Here is a 19,655-nt window from a genome sequence, read left to right on the forward strand (position 1 = left end):
GCGCAGGCGCAGTGGCGGGGCGGGCGTTGTGGGCGCCGCGTTTGGCGCGCGGCCGTTGGCCGCCTCAGGGGCAGCGCCCGTGTTGACGTTCATAAAATCAGGCTGCGGCTGCGTGTGCTGACACTGATGTTTAATCACGGATGATTACATTTTATGAATGCAGTGTTACCATTCTTAATCACCTTTGAGTGTTAGGAATATTCAATTAATAGTTAGAATTATTTCAGATTTGCAGGAATTAAGAGAGACAACGCTTTTGTGGAAGACGCGCCTTGCCAGCGCAGGTTTTTGGCTGCAGGAGGTTTTGTGCTCTTTTTGCCCTGCCGTTCTGTGAAATAGCCATCGAAGGGATTAGAGTCACCTTCTTCGGGAGATGGTTCCATATTTCATTCACTGTTCCTGCTACCTCATATTCCCAGACTTCACACGCGGGCACGGCCAGCGCGTGAGGTACTCTCCTGCGCCCAAAGAAGGACAATCTGTATCGTTTCGTTTCTTCCAGGGAGTTTTTATCTTCTGTCCACATGATAGGTTCTTTTCCCTTGGTTGCCATTTTGACAAACGATGTCATTTCATACATTTTCTTTTAAATCAGTATCACTTCCTAACTGGCACATTTAAAACTACAGAAATTATTTGTTGTGTTTGTAACAGAACCTGTCTCTGGCAAAAATCTCAAGCTGTAGTAACTAGGAAACATTTAAAACGTGGTTAAGCTGTATAACATGCTTCCCGAAATACCACATTATCAGTAAGAACAGAGATAGCTTGTTTTCTTCAGACTCAGATTTATTCTCCACAGAGTTTCTTTCCTTCATTAGGGTCCCTTTATCAGGCTAGTTTTATAAACTACCTGTACTGAAGCGTGATGCGACCAGTACGTTACCAGATGTGAGATCCTGATTGCGGCTTTGATAGTATTTACACTGAAGAAAAGGCTCAGAGCAACAACATAGGATCTATCCACCAACTTGGCGTGAGAGGTATGGGCTGCGTTGAGCGGCCACCGCGCAGGTTGTAGGCAGTGTACAGCTTCCAGGATAGCCCAGGAGGCAGACAGACCACAGGCTTCCTAAGAGGCCAATCTATGTTACAATTTTCACTGCAGCATATGACCGGAGGCGAATAAATTATGTCCATTAAATAACTGAGTTCACTTCTCTTTGGGCAGCAAGTAAGGCTACGCTTTGGAAGAGTTCTGTTTCTTGATGCTGGTATAGATAAAAACAAAAGCTGAACTTCAGGCTTTTGATTTAAAAAAGAGAGGTGAGGTAGATAAGACAAATACCAGCAGCAGCTCTTAGCAAAATAATGGGATATTGTGAAATCTTGTGTTTGGTGTCTCTGAACATCAAGTCTTATCCAGTGATGCAGGCTTTCAGAAAGCATTTAACTGCATAAGAAAGGGACTGTAGGACTCCAATCTTCATATTGTGATAGGAAAACAAATATTAGAGCATTCCACTATTTTCTACCTTTCACATATTTTTTCAGATCAGTTAATTGTCTGAATTGGTGGTGGCATTCAAGAAATTCAGACAGCTGGTCTAGGTGGGACTGTGGGTCGCTGAAGTCTTGAAGGAAGCGCAGGAAAATGGGTTTGTACCGGCTGCCTAAAATGTGAAAAACACATTGTGTGATGTATTTCAAGACTTGACACAACTGGTTACAGTTGTAAAGTCCATCTTGCCAACATATTTCTAACCTGGTGCTTAACCACCCATTTGCAAACATTGTACACACACACACCCACACACCACTTTGGTAGCATTTACATATCCCATTATGCTGGTTTCTATGCAAGCAGTAAAACAGCTTTTCTCCTTCATGCATTTAATCCATTATAAATAGAAAATACGGGCAAAAGAAAATCTACTTGATTGCTTGGAGAAGACCTGCCATTTCTAAAGCAGGACTGGACCAGCTTCCCTGCAGTTGCATACATACTCACTGGAAACCTTGCTGTTTTATCTCATGATGCTGCATGAAAAAAGCCCACTGAGCAGGACATAAGACTTCAGGCACCTTGCTTATAGTGGTACAGTAATGCACACACAGCAAACATTTAAGTAAAGAAGCATTTAAAAACTACAAACCTTGGACTAGGAAAATGTGATATGGTAAAAAAATCAGGACTTGATGTGGTAGGCTGAAAAAGGTATCACAGAAAAGCAAGTTAACATAGAACACACTTCAGACTGTGGCTACTTATTCAGTGTTAGTTGATTAATGAAACATATAGACTAAATAATATAAAAATTTCTTACGGTCAGTGTTTTACAACAAATCAAACCCAAAACTTATGCTCATGGGGATGTGCGTGTGCTAATTAATGCAATGTTGTTCGCCATCAAAGCATAATATTTAGTCAATTATAGGGAATACAGGCGGTGGAAAACAAAGAGGCCTGGAGGAGGTCTGGATGCAAGTACAATTTGTGAAGCTTCAGGCAGAACTGGGGGTCTGATCAGGAAATCTGGAATTCTAGGTTCTGTTCTCTTATCCATCAGATGTTTGGAAGGCCAGTAGATAAACCACCTAACCTCTCCATGCTTCAGTTTTCCATTGAAAGTAAAATAAGGTAACATTTGTGTGCCTAAGAGCACAACACGAGGATGTCTGAGAAATAAGCACTTTTGCAAGGCTCCCTATAAGCTGTTCTTATTAAATATTCTAATTAAATGTTCACATTTCTACTTTTTGGAAATACTCTGTAATTTGAAAATCCTTAAGCTAACGGTATCTCAGAGCTTACCTTGACTTCCTGTGACATTCTTCATAATTTTTTTTTTCAAACATTTTTGTTTTGTTTTATCAGAACTAGATCCATGTATACAGAGGCAGAGTTCAGGTACAAACTTGCTTCCGCTGCTCTGCTGAGTAGGAGTCTGTTCCATCCCATAATACCCAAAGCCCGTCCACCCAAACAGAAGTCTTGTCTAGCACATTATAAATTCTTTTAAATACTCTGATGGCATCAACGTATCAAAAAATCACAAAGTCATCAGTAACTACATTAGAGAAAAGACTATAATTTGGAATACTCAACATGAAATAATGCAAATATGTATCTATCTTACCTCATTATTTCTTGTATTCTGAATTGTTGTATTATTTTGTTTTGGTTGCTGCACATTGTTATCCCTGAAATAAAATTCATGTCATCATGAAAATCACCATTTGGATTAATTACATTGAGGGAAGCAATGCATTTCAAGGGACTAGGCTACAGCTCAAAGATCCGGACTCTGACTTCCCTAATTTCTGGCCTTGGCAAATACTTTCACTGTTCTGTGCCCCTGTGTCCATGCAATGCAGTTATGAAAAACAATTAGGAAAGTGCAATATATTTTAGGAAAAAAAAAACACTTGAGAGCTCATAGCTGGAGCATCTGGATTAACACTATTACCTACATTACTAGCTGCAAGGCAGTCTTGTAGTAGGTACAATAGTCTTTGAATATATAACGTTTCTACTTGCCTTCCTGAGTTAATTTGGAGCATGCTCTCAAGTGCTGAAATACCCATTTGTAATTAAGCAATACCTGTGTTGTCTTCTACTTTTCTTGCAAAATCTTCTTTTTATTGCATCCCGCTTAATGACTGCTATCACAAGAACAATCAATATTGGCAACACAAGGAAAAAAAACACAAGCAGGCCATCTCGAAGTGATGTATCTAGAAAAAAATAATTGAAATCACGTGAAATAATCTTCAGTCCATGACTGAGTGTTCCATGAAGTAGAAAAACAGCCCCCCCCCCCCCCAAAAAAAAAAAAAAAAAAGAGAGAGTTAAAAAAAAAACCTGTATAGTAGGTTATTTTATCAGGCACTGTAGGCAGAATAAAAGACAGTTTCAGTATCCTACCGATGTGAGCTGGACCACTGTCGACACTGCCACCATAGCCTGAGCGGTTGCAAAAAGGAGGTGCCCATCCATAATTGCAATGGCAGTTCCCATTGTTGTTACACACCTGCAGTCAATACAACACAGAATAGCCAAACGAACAACACCTTTTTGAAAGGCCACTTTCAATCTCCAATGTATCCTTGGAGTTCCACATTAAGAATTGCATGTGGAAACAAGAAAGGAACAGAGAAAGGAGCACTGTTTGGGAATAAGCTCTTCCCCTCCATAACATCCTCAAGCACCATGAGTGATAGTGATAGGGATAGCCCAAGACCATAGCATTTAATACTTTTTTGTTATTTGCCTGCAGTAGAGTACAGTTCAAATAAAAGCTTCTCAGTTTTACAGCCTCTGGACCCCATTTTAATTTTTGACAGATAAATATAAGTCAGGAATCATTAGACTGTCCTTCTCAAAAGAGTATTTTCCTCTTACAGTTGGACGACTCAGAAATATAAGATTCTTTTGGGAAATTAAAAAGAAATTGTCTTTCAATATTAGTGCTAAGAGGTTTACAGTATATTAGCAACATGAATTACAGATAAAAAAGTAGACTTGATTTTTAATAAAGATCCAAAAAAAGCCAAGCCACCTGCCTGGTCATTGGTTTCATGCAGGGATTTTGCACCTATCTCTGTCTTTCACAAACAAGGCATGAGAACACCATCTACTCACCCCATTATTATTACACTTCTGCTTTACATCACAGCTGTAGCCCAGGTAACTTGCATTAACACACTCAAAATTGACACAGGCCTGGAAAAAGCGTTCAGTATCTTTAAAGACAAAACTTCAAAAAAGGTATGCTTTTATGAATACGCTATGACTTAAATGACTTAAAGAAAACAGGCTGATAGAACATTCAGCGTTTCACAACTTTACAGCTGTATTTGCCTTCAGTTCTCTCAATGCATTTTGATAGAAATAATCTGAGTAACTGATAGTGTAACCTAAGTTTTTACAGAGCTAAATTAATTGTGTGTGTGTGTGTGCATAGCTGAAAAAGTAGAGTTTTTATTATATTACTGCATATATATGAGAGAAAAGAAATGGTGATTCCTAACACTTTCTCTCTCAAGTAAATACAAGTAAAATTTGAAGGCGCAAAACAAAGGCCTTTCTGTAGCAAAAGTGCCAAAGGCTAATACAATTACTATCCTTACAAGGCAGGTATTTTGCATGTTTTTAGCCTACATTATTATGGGAAAATTTACAATGAAGTTTAACATTTAGAAAGTTATGGAGACCCTTCCAGTTGTTGGAACATATTCTGTAATGCTGCTGTTATTTTTCTTACCTTCCTTTCTCCGCAGGCTGTTCCCTCATGAACTTGAGCAGGATCAGGTACATCTGACCCTAAGTCAAAGTCAGAAGACCAGCACAGAACCCCAGATGCATTGTTGACAACACTCCAAACAGGAAGATTTTGAAGACTAACAGAAGTGCACTGGAGCTTGCCACATAGACTATGCCTGTAATGAACAAATGACACTCAGAGAAAAGGTGACAGAAAGAAACAGCATCAGGGCAAACACACTGTTCAGTAGAACTTTTCAGCTTGCGCTCCAAGCAAATGTTCTTCTCTTAAATCTCATGCTCTTAGGAGTTTGTAACAAGATAAATTTTTCACATTGAAAAACATAGGGTTAGCTTCTATTTGCTGGTGACTTACTGAACAGGACATTTCTTGTATACTCCACCTTTCATTCCACAGTTTCCAAACCTATCTCCTTTAATATTGGCTTTTTCAAAGCACACGTCAGGCGCTTTTCGTGCCCCTGTATGAATAATAGCAAATGTTAACAAGCCATTACACTCTCTTAGAGATATAAGAAAGAAAAGTAAAAATCTGAAATGTCTATTAGGAGTCTTTTAATATAACATTTTAAAAATACCTTTTCCATATATAGATTCACATTGTGAATCAAAACTTTGGCATACTCCATAGTAGCAATATTCTTTCTTGCTGTTACATGGGTAACCATTCATGATATAAACATCATCTGGACAGTAGGCATAGCTTCCATTGCAGTATTCAGGTAGATCACAGAAATCCATTTTTGACCTGCATTCTGCTCCTGACACTTTAAACTAGAAACAGAGACTTTTATTTTGCATCAGCAGAAATTCTAACATGAAACAACGACAACTGGCAAGCCTTTACGATTTTAAGGAAGACAAAATAGTTCTTCAGATCAGTACCCAATAAACGTCCAAAATTTCCCTCAGTTTCATGTGGTGTGTGTATAAATCTTATCAGTGGAGCCTGCACAGGACTAGGGTGGATTGTATAAGCACACAAACAAGCACAAATTAAAAAGCAGTCAATTATTATAGACTGTGGAGAAGCTTGGGCTTGCATAATGGAGATTACTGCCATTGAATCACCTAACTAGCCTTGCCTCCTACCAGGGATGACACTAAGATGACATTTGATTTCTAAGCCACTGGCCAAGAGTCATCAGACCCAAATTCTCTGCTTACATGCTCTCTACCGTGGAGTGTAGTTTTGACAATGTGAAAATATGTCAAGTGATACTACGATAAATAACTTCATAAACACAAAAAATTAAACAAAATGTTTTAAAAACATTTCACAATATTGTTTTATGTTTTAAAAAAAAATAAACAAAAATTACTAGTAATTATCTTAATACAACACAGCCTACCTTGCAATTTTCACAGCACAGCCCTTGAGTACATTGTGATCCAGATGTGAGTTTGCAGGTTGCAGCATCACAGCAAGGATTTGTACATTCCTGCAGCACAGCCACAAACAAGGGGATACTTTTACTTCACTATACAGCTAAGGAATGGGGAAGTATGTGGTCAAACTAAGTGCATGGGCAAACCAAACATGAAATACACCTTCTGTCTTTCACGTTCTGAGGCTGATACACTTCTGTCCTAACAGAGACCAGCATACAGTTTGGCTGCGTTTTCTTACTACAAGTCATCAAGAAAACTTCTATTTTGATGGCTGCGACACAGGGATTTAGGAGAAAATTACATTCTAAATGGACACTAAAAGAAGCAGAAACTCTTTGATTTTTAAGAAACACTTCCTATCACCCCTCTCATCTTATTTTTCCTCCACGTTAATAGTTTGATAAAGAAAAATGTTACTATCTTTTCATGAGTTAGAAGATCATCTATACAATGGAACCTGGGTTTGCTGACAGCCTTTTGATTTGCTGGTGGTCTGAGAAACTTGTATTTCCTAAAGAATGAGTCAAATATCCCATTCTTTGAGAGGGAGACGTTGTGACAACGTGAATATGACTAACAAAGATAGTTTTGTTGTGAGCTACGTTCAAGGGTTACAGTTAGGACTCCAGTAAGTGGAAGGTAGTTTAATAGTCTCTTCTATATAACAGATATATGTTGTAAAAGCCAGCACAAAAAACAAAGGCATTTCCACACTTTTTGCACTGAAATACACTGCTTACTCAGGCATTGAGTCAAAGTTCTGTGAAGTCCAGCAGCCCTTAGCTGAGTTCACATCAAAATCAAATATGATTTCAGGCTTTTTCTAAAATTTATCTTCATACTGTTTGTAACAATGTAAACTTACTAAGAAAATTTCCCAGATATAAATGGAAGTCAGATGTACCAAAAGGCCTGGACAAGAATAAGTGTCCCGCTGAATTTCATTGAAATACCTGTGGTTTTCCACAGTCGCATTCTTCATTGCTGTCCACCACATTATTACCACAGACAGGTTCTTTGTAAACACTATTTGCTTTGGGAGGATTTCTGAGGCAGTTTCCTCCTCCATTTAGAATAAGATTCTCAAAATCATCCGCACTACAGCTGCTGAAATTCCTGGATCCACTGAAAAACATGATGTTATTTTTATGTAAATATTTTGCTTATAAAAGCAACACAACTCAAACCGTTTAATATCATTCAATCTATTACAAATACTATGTTTTGTAATGTTAGGAGATCATGAGATAGTTCATTTTTACTTCAGCTTGTAGTAGAGTATGGCACTCCTAGAAGTTAACAGATACTGTATATAACGAACGTAGAGATACTTTCAGAAGCCAAAGAGACCATTGGAATATCTATTCTGATGTCCTACTTGAAAAAGGCCTCAGAAATTCCTCATCTGTACTGAGTCCCAAAATGTGTGATTAAAATGTATTTTTTCAGAAAAACAATCACCTTAATTTGGAATCCGTAAGAACTCAGGAATGCATCTTCCCACAACAGTTTGGCCCAGCATTCAATTACCTTGATTTATTAATACAAGTGTGGATAGATAAAATAATCTGATCTTTTTCTCTTAGATAAAGGGAAGCCAAAGAAGAAATGAACCAAAGGAAAAAAAGGCTGAGAGGTTTTGTTTAAATTAATGGTTAAGGGAATCCCTGGAAGGACACATGTTTGCACAAATCCAGTGAGTATACATAGAGCATTCTCAGCAGGGTAAAAAAACAGCAATACACTACTAACATTAAAAAAAAAAAATCCAAGTAAGCTTTTCCAAATGCTACAAATAAAAGAATCACCGGATCAGAAAACAGGTAACGTTTCAAACATATTAAAATGATGTCGTGTCCTAAGTAAGCCAGTTCACCTCTGTGATTAATCTTCTCAAACGAACTCTCCATTCACAAAAGTTCTTTAAGATTTATGAAAACTTTACAGTTCATGAGGCCTAATCATTGCCAAATAGCAATGATTAAAATAAAATAAATGGAAATCTTACTTATCTGTGCTGTACATAATGTAGGATGCAGGACATCTTTTATCATCGTGTTTCATTCCGAGATTATGGCCCAATTCATGTGCAACTACTGTAGCATGGCGTAACACATTGTTATGATTAAACTAATAAAGAGAATCAGTGTTAAAAATTATTTATGAAACTAACAGAATCACTATGTTTCTACCTACTGATTTATGCAAGCCACAAATCTTGCAAAAGCTATGAAGACAGAATCTAGTATTGCAAAGAAAGAAGCAGGAAGACCACAGAATTTGTCACTACCTTTTTTCAGGAAGGGTCAGAGTCTGCCACTCTTTCTGTTCTTTCTGTCAGGATTATAATCTGAATACAATAGGTAATCAGTAATATTATTGATTTTAATGGAGTCTTCAAAGACAAACATATTGTTAAACATAAAGAACAGAACCTGGCTCTGAGATTGTTCATGATGTTATGGCATCCATTTGATAAAGACAGGTACCTCAGGAGATATTGGTTCTGCCCTCAAGGCTGAAGGAGAGAAAAAGTAGTTTCTGGCTAATTTTGCCAAATTTAGATTTTTTTCCCCATTCACAGGCATGTTGTGGAGAATTCTGGGTGCTTAAGAATATAGCACATTATGTTCAGCCTCTATTCACGTAAAGAGACAAAAAATATATGTTATGTTGTGGCAGCATTCCCATCCCAGAAATACTGTGCTTATGAACCTTAAAGTTATGAAGAATGGCTTTTCTGATACAACCTTAAGCTAAATTAACTATGAAAAGGTGATCAAAGAATGATTTCAGGACTAAATTAGCCAAGCAGACTGGAATGTGGAGAACAGAGAAACTGAGAAATACGTTTATTTTATATGTTAGTACAATCATACGTAAAAATCTTTACATAGGAAACCCAACGAAAGAAACCGTACCATCCCAAGCCCAGTCTCTAAACCGTGGGTGACTTGGCCAAAGAGGTCATCAAAGTGTACGTTATTTATTAGCGTGTTCCAAAGGAACCTCTGTCATAGCAACACCAGCAGTGGCAATAGCAGTAGCTACAACTTTGGGTTGTGTGAATGCATAGAAGAAACCATTCAGCTGTTGTGAGATAACACTCTGTCTTGCTAGCAGCACATCTAAAATAATTTAGCTACACCTGTGTAGCTTCTTCCATTAATCACAAAGTTATTTACTTACAGTGCTGATTGACCCTCCCTGGACTTGTGAACAGATGGTACCTACAAAAGCCATTCCAATGGCTCCATCATAAGAGTTTCTCCCTCTGCAACAAAAGCAGTTTGAAGGTGTTATTGAAATAGGACCTGAAAGTTGGTGATTTCTGCTGAGAAACACACAAATACTGCAAGATAGAATTTGCTCTTCCCAGAGTCAAGAAGAAATTTGCCACTATATCAGGTTGTCACTGTTTTTAATCACGAACAACTGAATAACACTGCTTGAAAGTAATGACCACATAAGTCAGTGAGTTGACTGAGAATAAGGAATTCATTCTAAAATAGTTTCTTGAGGTTTTTTCTGGGTTAAAACTGTTTGGAAGTTGAGTGAACTTTGCTCCAGTTATATTTTCATTCATATACAAGAACAAAATCGTATACATAAACAACACTGGCAGAGTGCCTAGTTTTTGTACTGAACCAAAACTTACATTATGAGATGGCTAACGTCATTTCTTGATCGTTTAAGAAGATCTTTTTGTCTCCAAGAAACAAATCTACTCAGTACATCTCCAGCTGAGCCATCCATTACAGATATGTGGTTTATATCTGACCAGATCTCTAATCCAACCAAAACAATCTGGATGTTTAAAGCTCTATACATCTGAAAATACACAATGATAATTACTGTCCGACAGTGTGGTTCAACAGCTCTACTGCTGAATAAACATTAGGCTGAACATAACAAGGGAAGCATAAGTTTAGTTTATTTTAATAATTAACACTTAGTTTTATATGAGGAAAGAATATGTGACTGAAGGCCATCTACATCATAGAGGTACTTAAACATAACTTTCAGATATGAGACGTTGGAACAACCACATTCATTCATTTCCTTAGCTCACTGCCTTGAGGAGGAATTGGGAAGAGATGATCAGAGAACCTACGGAATTCTTCACAGCTCTGACATTTTGCTTAATAAAAAGCAAACTACAAACAAGAGAAAGACTCTTCTTGGAAATATAAAATGTACTGGAGACATCAGGTTCCTGGAGCACACAGAATCTTGCATCTTTCCCCTTGCTTGCATCTCTGCAAGACTTGTGCATAGATTCATGACATGCTTTAACTATATTAAACGTTGATAAGTAGCTATCAAATGCAGTTTCAGAACATAATTGTGCAATTTACTGCATTAGCGATTCTTTTGTAAACTACAATAAAGCAGAAACTACTGAATGTGACTGAATTCACCTACCCCATCAACATAATTTATCAGCTCAACTACCTCCTTTTGCACTGCTGCAGAATCAGATTTCTTCAGCAAAAACTGTAAAATATCAAAGGAAAATGTCAGAGAAAAGTTTTAATAATTTAATAAACTGTATTTAGCGTTGGATGAAAAAATTACCCTGTTGTTATCCACAACCATAAATAATTCCACATAGCTTTTCTGTGGCAAGACAGCTCTCTTCTTCTGCAAATTAGAAAGAACATTAAGTTAAATTTAAAAAAATCAAACTGGTTAGTCATTATGTTATTTTTCTCATAATTTCTATTTCATGTATTTATATTGCAACAATCCATTTTTTAATGTGGCCTGAAAAGTGAATTTGCTTTAGATTTCCACCTAAATATCTACAGGTCAGTAATTCACTTCTGGTCAGATACCGAGATGTACGAGCTGAAAGGCAGCTGTATGTCTTTCACATCATACTCTCTGCTCTTCTGCTAAAGGCTGGCTCGAAGCTATGCTAAATTCCCATGCTGCTGTTCTTGTGTTTCAGGATTTCCTTAGTGGTACTTCCACTAGTTTGGGGTCTGTCAAAATGAAGGCAACAAGGAAGTGGCCAGCCAGGCCAAACCCACCTAGAATGAAACCATGGCAAAGCAAGAGCTCTGTAGACTCCTGGCTGCTGGAACAGCCTGAGGAAAGGGGTTGGACCACAGCCCTCGAGAAAGGAGCAGAAATGTATTTACCCTCAAAAGTTTTTCCCCGCTAGAGGTACTGTTTGACAAAAATGCATATTTCACAGAATGCTTCACAAACGTCTTTTCACGCTGAAGACTGTCGTTCAGCACACCACATCGGAAAGGGATATGCTGCATATCTTCTAACTGGTAAAAAACATGTTCAAATGTGCTGGACGTGTTGAGTGGCTCCATTCCATACCATTTGTCACCAATGTAGAGAATTCCTCTAATAACCATAAAAGAATGAAAAATTATTCCACAATTTTCCCTCACAATTATGACGAGGTAAGTGAATGACAGCTGAATATTTAAAAACTACGACCCTTCATACCACTATGTTGAAATAAATTATTACCTTAAAATAAATTGTCTTAGTGTGGGGGCTAAAGTTTAAACACAGTACACAACAGTATCTCAAAAGACAAAATGGAACTTTTAAAAAATACTCGATCATACACAAGTGTGTGCTCCTCGAGTCATTTAGTAGGAAAGCCTAATCATTACTGAATGAATGCAAGTGGATCGTGGACACAAGAGCTGAAGCAAAGGGCTATTTTGGTCCTTATCTCTCGTCTCACTTCTAGCTCCATGCAGCTAAAGTAATTTAGCTTTTCTGAAAAACATACCTGGCTACAATCGCCAGCGTGTTTGAGGGCAACAGCGGTATTGCACTACCGAGTGCAGCTAAGTAAAAAGATTTTGCGTTTGCGCACTACTCAGAAACACCTGGTTCATGCCCATTTGCTGTAAGAGAATCTTTCAGAAGCTAGTATCTTGCTCTCCAGAATCTTAAAACTATATTTAGAAAATAAATTCTCTAGTTACCAGCTTGTGAAAGAAAATCTTCCAAAAACATGTGTTCAAGGTAACTGAAGGGGTTGTTTGCAGAACACCCGAAATGAAATCTCTGTTCTACTTAGTGAGGTCAAATCTTACCTGAAATGCCAGTATGCTGATCATTTGCCAGGAAATGCCACTGTTTATTGTGAGTGGCAGCTCATTTTGATACTACACAAAAAAGATATTTAGGTGAACTTTCACATTTGGCCCTTCCTGCCTGTCAAAAAGACATGAAACTGAACAAGGCTTCTAGAACCTACAAGTACATCCAAAGCCCAGCTGAACAGCGCAGCTAAATGAGCCCAGGGGAGCAGTGACACGCTCTATGCTCACACTCGATGCTTGCACAATTTGCTGCGCGAGCCATTTCATTTTGTCAACTTACATGGACAGATTCTGCACAGAGAACTTGAGAGAACACCACTGCCGTTTATAAATTAATTTGGGCCTTTTACATATCTCAGATTAACATAATTGTATTGTATTTGAAACACTTCCATTGTTTGGAAAGCCAAATTCTGAATGCAGCACATCAACAGTATCTGTGCAGCAGGACAGATACACCAGATAAATACGTTAAGGTGCTGATATACAGAAAATATTTGCAGGATAGGACAGTGTTTTCTTTCCAGCTGTATGATGAATAGCAACAGCAGATGTTTTTTTACTGTTTTTCTGTGGTATTGCACAATTAATTATCTTAAAGTAACAAGTAAGTGGTAATACCTAAGGCCATCACACGTGCTAAGAGCAAGCGTTGAGTCAGCAACTCCTTCAACAGTGCCGTGATAATAACAGTGTGTCTGAAATGCAACAAAACCTTAAATCAGTTAAACCAGAAATTAATGACAAAATAAGGTTTTTGTTTCTAAATGAAAGAACCAAATTTATTAAGGCCAGCTTTTGCAAATTGACAGACTACCCTATTCTGAAAGTAATCCCAGCCTTCTTGGAGTAAAACATGACATGACACGGGTAAGTATAATATCATTTAATCTGTTGGTTCTAAAAAACAGCTAGCTTTTCAGTTTAGCCCATCACCATCTTTTAGTAAAAGCTGTGTATTTGTGTTGTTTGTCCTGTCTTAAACAGATTCCTCCCAAAGGCTGACCTGAGAAGCTCTCTCACGCATGAAGCACCCAATTAATTTTTACTGGGCTCACATGCTTGATGTTGAAATTAAATGTAAAAGCATGCTTAAGGCTTGCTTGATTTAGGGCCTCAAAACTATAGCTTTGATGTTGTCATTGCACTTTTAATTGTATACTATGCAATGGCAACATAATCAGCTAGCTCAAATTCAATCTTGGCATAAATTTCTAGAGTCTCATATCTTGGAAAATGTGATGCTGTATCATCATACACAGTATGGAGAGAAGCAGATTCCCTCATAAGATGTAAAGTGTTATGTTTTGTACCAACAAGAACTGTTAAAACTTAAATATCACAAATGTGAACACTCAGGAAAGCTTATTTTCAGCAAATATATTTTTATTCTCCAGATACTTTATGTGCATGACTTGTATTTTACCCTCCGCTGCCAAAAATGTGATCAATTTTCACTGTCCTATCATAGAGATATGAAGACACCCAGAGTGAATGGTTGCGTGCGTTTGTTTTCGCTTTGAAAATACATTTAGATGCATGTACTTCCTCGCTGTAGTCCTCAGTTCTAACAAGTTGTTAACGTGGCCTTCCGTTCATAAGGCTTGGCTTCCCCAGGTTGAGGAAACTCTTACACAAAAGGGAAACTTAATAAAGTACTATACCTTGATTTTTGATTGTGCAGCCTCCAGTTTCCCATTTTTCCCATATGTATATACTCTAAAGTCTTCACTAACAAGCTTTCTGGAAGCAAAAATAAACCACTGCTCTTTAACAGTCTATAAAGCAAGATACAAATCTAGAATCATAATAAGCACTACATTCTGCTAGTAGCACACTCATGCTAAATTATTATTAAAATCCATATATATGAAACAAAATACCTTAAACATGAGATACATTATTTGGGAAATAGGTTATTTTAAAATATTTTAACCCAAACACCTACGGCGTAGGATTTGAGCAGACTATGTTAAATCAGGGGCTAGACTCAGGAACGAGGAACAACAAAAACAAACAAATTTCTCCAAGTACAACTCCCAGTCCCAGGCTAATAAAGAGCTAACGTTAAACTGAATTCTAATTTTCCACAATAATTTTCCAAAGTCCACTATCTTGTGGTGCTAATAAAAATTAATTAAAACAAAATTCTGCAAAATTAAAAAAATCCTTTCTATTTGCATAAAGCAACCATTATTTATCACAACTTTTTGCATTACTACAATCTGACAGTTAAAAGGCTTCTTCCAAGCATTTTTCAGTATAAAAAAATTTTTCAATATCAAACTAAATCCCAAAATGGAATGATTCCTTAATACACTGTATCACATACTTATTTTTCTTTAGCTTTAGGAGGTATGTTCCATTTTTGGTTTTAATTAAATAAGAAAGTTTGTCATCTGAATGCTCCTGGAAATAGAACAAAAAATATCAATTAATACAATGATTTTCTACCTGGGTGTATGAGTTCCATGTTTTCTTTGACAACAGAGATGTATATGTTTTAAGTATATAACAGATTCAAAAAACATGCATTCCTAAAACCTCCTACTTTCTATATTTCAAAGTTTCACTATTACACTCTGCATTCTTTCCTATTGAAATTTTAAATTCTATCTAAGCTATAAAATTCCATGTAGAAATAAAATGAAAGAATAAACAAACCACACGAGAAATTAAAGGTGTCTACCATTAGAGATGTATAGAGGGAATGTAAAATATATAGTGCCTACAGAAAAAAAAGAAAAAATAAAACTTACAGTATTAACAGAAAAAAGAAATATTAGTAAAGCTAAATCTAGACTCCCATGCTTTGGTTCTATAGACGCAGGAAGAGATGATCCTAAGAAACTAGTGGGGAGGAAGCAATTGCAACTAGGATAAAGGCAGTCTGATTCAGCTCCCCAGCCTGGGCACAGCTGAAGTATGTTGCCAAACTACCATATAATGGTTTTTGACACTCCTTGCAAATCAGAGCAGCTGGAAGAACGACTCACAGATTCTTCTTCTGATAATCAGTATGTACAAAGATGACTAATGCTATTTCATTATCAGTTATTTCGGTAATTGAACTCTGTATCTGGCACAAAGGTAAATTACCAGAACTGAAGGCTTAGATCTTACTCTCTTTGCTCATTCATTTTACCTGTGCAACTCTATGGGGCCACTTGTACAAAACAAGTGTCAGACCTTTAGGTGCTGGAAAGTGAAATCCTATGTTTATGCAAAGAGCAAAGACTAGGTACAATGTGCAAAAGAAAAGATACAGTATGGATGTTAGTTCAAGTTTGAGTGCAACATCCAATGCGACTTGGAGGAAACGGCAATATTCTTCATGTTCCTTCCCCCTTCTGTCTTATAAGGCTGTTAACAGGACTAGAAGTTTGAAAGGCACTGAGAGTACAATGAGTTTTGTGTACTTTGCGTGTGTGCCTGCGTGTGTGTAATATAGGACAACACTGTGAAAAACAACAATAGCAGAAGAAATATTTACATAGAGCAACAAACCTCATGAAAAAATGGGTGACGGTTCTCTCTGCCTGTCAGGCTTTGAGGAATAATTATTTCTAATGTAGAAAGGCTGGATGTCTGCTCAGAAGAAACTCCTAAAAATAAAGTTTGAAATTTCTAAAGAATCAGAAAGGATAAGTAATACATCAGACTAGTATCCGCACAGTGCTGGCCAGATAATTCTGATCAGACCATAAATCAGGAAGGAGTAATTTCACCAGTATGGGTCCCGACTGCCCGTACTCAGTTTGGTCTATTCTAGCTCTGCCAGGGTTCTTGGATTATGCTGGTAAAGTCATAGAAATCAACATCGGCCAAAGTACTGCTCATTTCTTGAGTGTTTAAATACATGTGGCCTCATGCTCTGCAGAAATGCTGTATGTTTTGACCGTGTTCAAAGTTAATGATAACACCACTCCACAGACTGCAAATTCAAGCAAGAGTTTTTTAAACTGAGTATCCAAAAGTAGCTGACAATCTTGGGATTAACTCTTGATCTTAGTTACTTACCTTTTAAATTGAGATAATAAGTCAAATGCTGGTCTTTCTTTCATAGTGGCATTATCGAAACAAATTAACTATTGTTTGTTAACAAAAAAAAAGGCAACCAATATGACAGGAACAGCATAGAAAAACCCAAGAAGACATTTTTAAAAACTCTCTGGTATTCAGTGCCTACTTAGAGATGAAGAAGTAGTTTAGGAATGCTCAAATTTATTTAAAAAGCGGTAACTTCTCATTCATTGGTTAAAGCTGGGTTCTTCTGGGTAATACTCTATGCAAGCACAGAAATAAAAAGTATCAAATTACATAAACGCAATCTTAATTCTGACATTTTATAACCTGGATTATTAATTTTGTAACTTTGTCCATCCTTTTTTTCTTTTTTAAATCATTTTTTTCTAAGGCCTACCCTTTTAACCTGACGTACCACAGAAAATTTATGTAGCTACCTTCTCTGTCCACCTGTCTGTCCCTTCCCAGTAACTTCTGAAGCAGCTGTCAAGTTTAAATCAACTATGCAAGAGATATTAATGTCTCAGAGAGAACAAAGTTCCTTCCAGTTTTGTGAAATCACCTCCGAGGGCTGATCTGTACATCTGTAGCAGGGCTCTCTCTCTAGGAGTGGCTGATGGAAGCACGGTACAACTATTTTAGATGGGGACCTTAAGGTGGATCCGACTTTGCCGGGAAGTTTCAAAACAACTTATTAGGCAGCAGGAGAGCGCTGTGTCTCCAGAAGAATAAAGCCAGTCTCAGTACACCGGGGAATGTTTTCCACTGGTTACAGAGCCATTTGCTGTGGCTCTCTCCCTATCTACTGCTAATTCCTGCACTTGCTCACCTTCTCCCTCCTGCTCGTATCTCTACTTCCTACTGTCCCTTCCCAGGTTAAATCAAATCCCTCTTTAATCCTTTCCTTCTGCTTACACCCCTTTACTAGCATCCCCTTCTGTACTGGTCTGAATCTGGAACCCACGTAGCTGTCCTCACGGCTTAGTCCTGCCACCTGCTGCGTTTGCAACCATCGCGCCACCTCCTGCCGTTGTCCGGGCGCAGCGGTCTCAGCCCAACGCTGCATCTCTGTTGTTCCAGCCCTTGGCTCTCAGTATTTACTTTTGACTTAGTTTTTTATCCTCAAAACACTTTATTAACTAAATCAAACAATCCACTTCAGTTTCACGAATGAAGCGTACACTGAACTAACGGTGGAAATGTGGTTCTAACAATTACACTTCGACACCTGAGATGGGGAAGCTGCCAGTAACGCTAGTTCTCAAAATACCACTTTCCAACAAATACTTCAGATATTACATCTGATCTAAATCTAACAGCAGAAGCCAAATCATAATTGGAAATGAACTAACAAGGAGAGAAAACAAAGTACAATAAAGAGAGGTAATTTTCCTCGTATTACAGAAGACCCAAGCATTTCTCTCCAGTCTTCACCATAGCTGAGAGACAGTAACTGCAGTGGTCGCAACCGGCGTTCGGTACAGAAGAGGATGTATTCCCAGACACCTATTGCATAGGGAAAAACCCCACAAACAACAAAACCTATAAAAACATACATCTTTTCCAGATGCATTTTTCCCAGATAAGATTTTCTCAGCTAAGGGTCTGTTTAATAGCCTTTCTAATAACTACCGAGAGTCCTGACTCGGTTTGAAACTTGTCCATATGCAAGACCAGGACCAAAGGGCACAAGAAGACTTGTAGAAACTTTCTGACTATGTAACAAGAACTAAAAACTTACCTTTTATCCAAAAAGGTTTTCCAGTTAAAGTTAGTCCAAAAGCAAACAAAAACAGGCTGTGTTTTAACATGACTAGATTTCCTGGAGAAACTACTACAGTATCCAAGCAAACACTGCGTATCTGGCTCTTAGTTTCTCCATACAGAAGAACCAGAAGACCAAGAACCACCTGCCCAGAAGGCAAACAATAGAAAAAACAGTGATACTTCACCTCTGCTGAGGAAAGGGGAAGTAAAATTTCACCCTTTGAGCTTGGCAAAAAAAAAAAAAAAAAGCAAAAAAACTGGTTAGACAGCTTAATGCAAACAAAAAGCAGCACATTCTGAAACGCTGGTTGGAGAAAGTCAGCCAAATCATGGCAGGACCAAACTGGTTTCTTCTAAAAGACTGAGACTGATAATGCAGCAAGATTATAAGGGATAAGAAACATAAAGTATTGCTACCAGCAAATAACGTAAGATAATTAATACTGACTATTTTCAGCTCCCAAAAAAAAAAACCCTACTATAAAAAAAATCTACTCTTTGTAATTCCAGCTCATTGTTTTCTATTTTTTATATTTACTTCAAAAATATGTAAAAAATACATATGAAACCATGGAAATCCCATAAACATATATAACTCAGGGATTTTACTCAGGCCATTGTACATTAAAGATAATTCCCATCGAAAGTCTTAATTTATCACTCCTCAAAGAGCAGAATAACCCTCTGAAGCACCAGGCAGCACGTTGCCATCAAATTTAAAAAATGAATGTTTTCAAAACTGGACGAATTGACAGCACATTTTGGAAACATCAAGCACATTTTAGGAACTCAAACAGGAGAACCACGCAACACAGTCTTCCTGCTCCATTTTTTTTAATTAAAAACACAGGGATTTTCAACTTTACAAGGGATCCTGGCAGATATTCATTTTTTCTCCGGCTGCCGGTGAACCACATAAACCAGTTTCTCGCCCGAGTCCGCTGCTCCCGACAGTCACGTCCCGGCCGCCGCGGGAGGAGAAACTCTCACTCCTCCCCCCAGGAACTAGGATCCGACTGAAAGGCACATGAAACTGATTTCATACTTGTAGTCTCTTCTCTGAGTGATACACTGCCAGCACCCCCAGCACGGGAGACCAAATCACGCTCGTCCAAAATCTACCGTTCACTGCGACACCCGCTTCCCGCCACACGCGC

At 37.8% G+C, this 19,655-nt stretch overlaps 1 protein-coding gene across 1 annotated transcript; it reads right to left on the reverse strand.

The window, feature by feature from the left end:
- Positions 1 to 110: 110 nt before the first annotated feature.
- On the reverse strand, positions 111 to 19,653 carry LOC104141338 (disintegrin and metalloproteinase domain-containing protein 9). The gene is made up of 22 exons (XM_068951505.1): positions 18,473 to 19,653; positions 16,213 to 16,310; positions 15,038 to 15,114; positions 14,370 to 14,448; positions 13,327 to 13,403; positions 11,767 to 11,986; positions 11,198 to 11,263; positions 11,045 to 11,116; positions 10,278 to 10,450; positions 9,809 to 9,893; positions 8,628 to 8,749; positions 7,573 to 7,744; positions 6,580 to 6,669; positions 5,806 to 6,001; positions 5,583 to 5,688; positions 5,208 to 5,382; positions 4,586 to 4,666; positions 3,869 to 3,974; positions 3,546 to 3,678; positions 3,081 to 3,144; positions 2,097 to 2,149; positions 111 to 1,613 (listed from the first exon to the last, which is right to left on the reverse strand). The coding sequence occupies exons 1-22, from the start codon at positions 18,540 to 18,542 to the stop codon at positions 1,535 to 1,537; spliced, it is 2,394 nt and encodes a 797-aa protein (XP_068807606.1). The 5' UTR covers positions 18,543 to 19,653; the 3' UTR covers positions 111 to 1,534.
- Between the last annotated feature and the right edge of the window lie 2 nt (positions 19,654 to 19,655).

This window comes from Struthio camelus, chromosome 7 (genome assembly GCF_040807025.1).
Source record: "Struthio camelus isolate bStrCam1 chromosome 7, bStrCam1.hap1, whole genome shotgun sequence".
Classification (NCBI taxonomy): domain Eukaryota; kingdom Metazoa; phylum Chordata; class Aves; order Struthioniformes; family Struthionidae; genus Struthio; species Struthio camelus.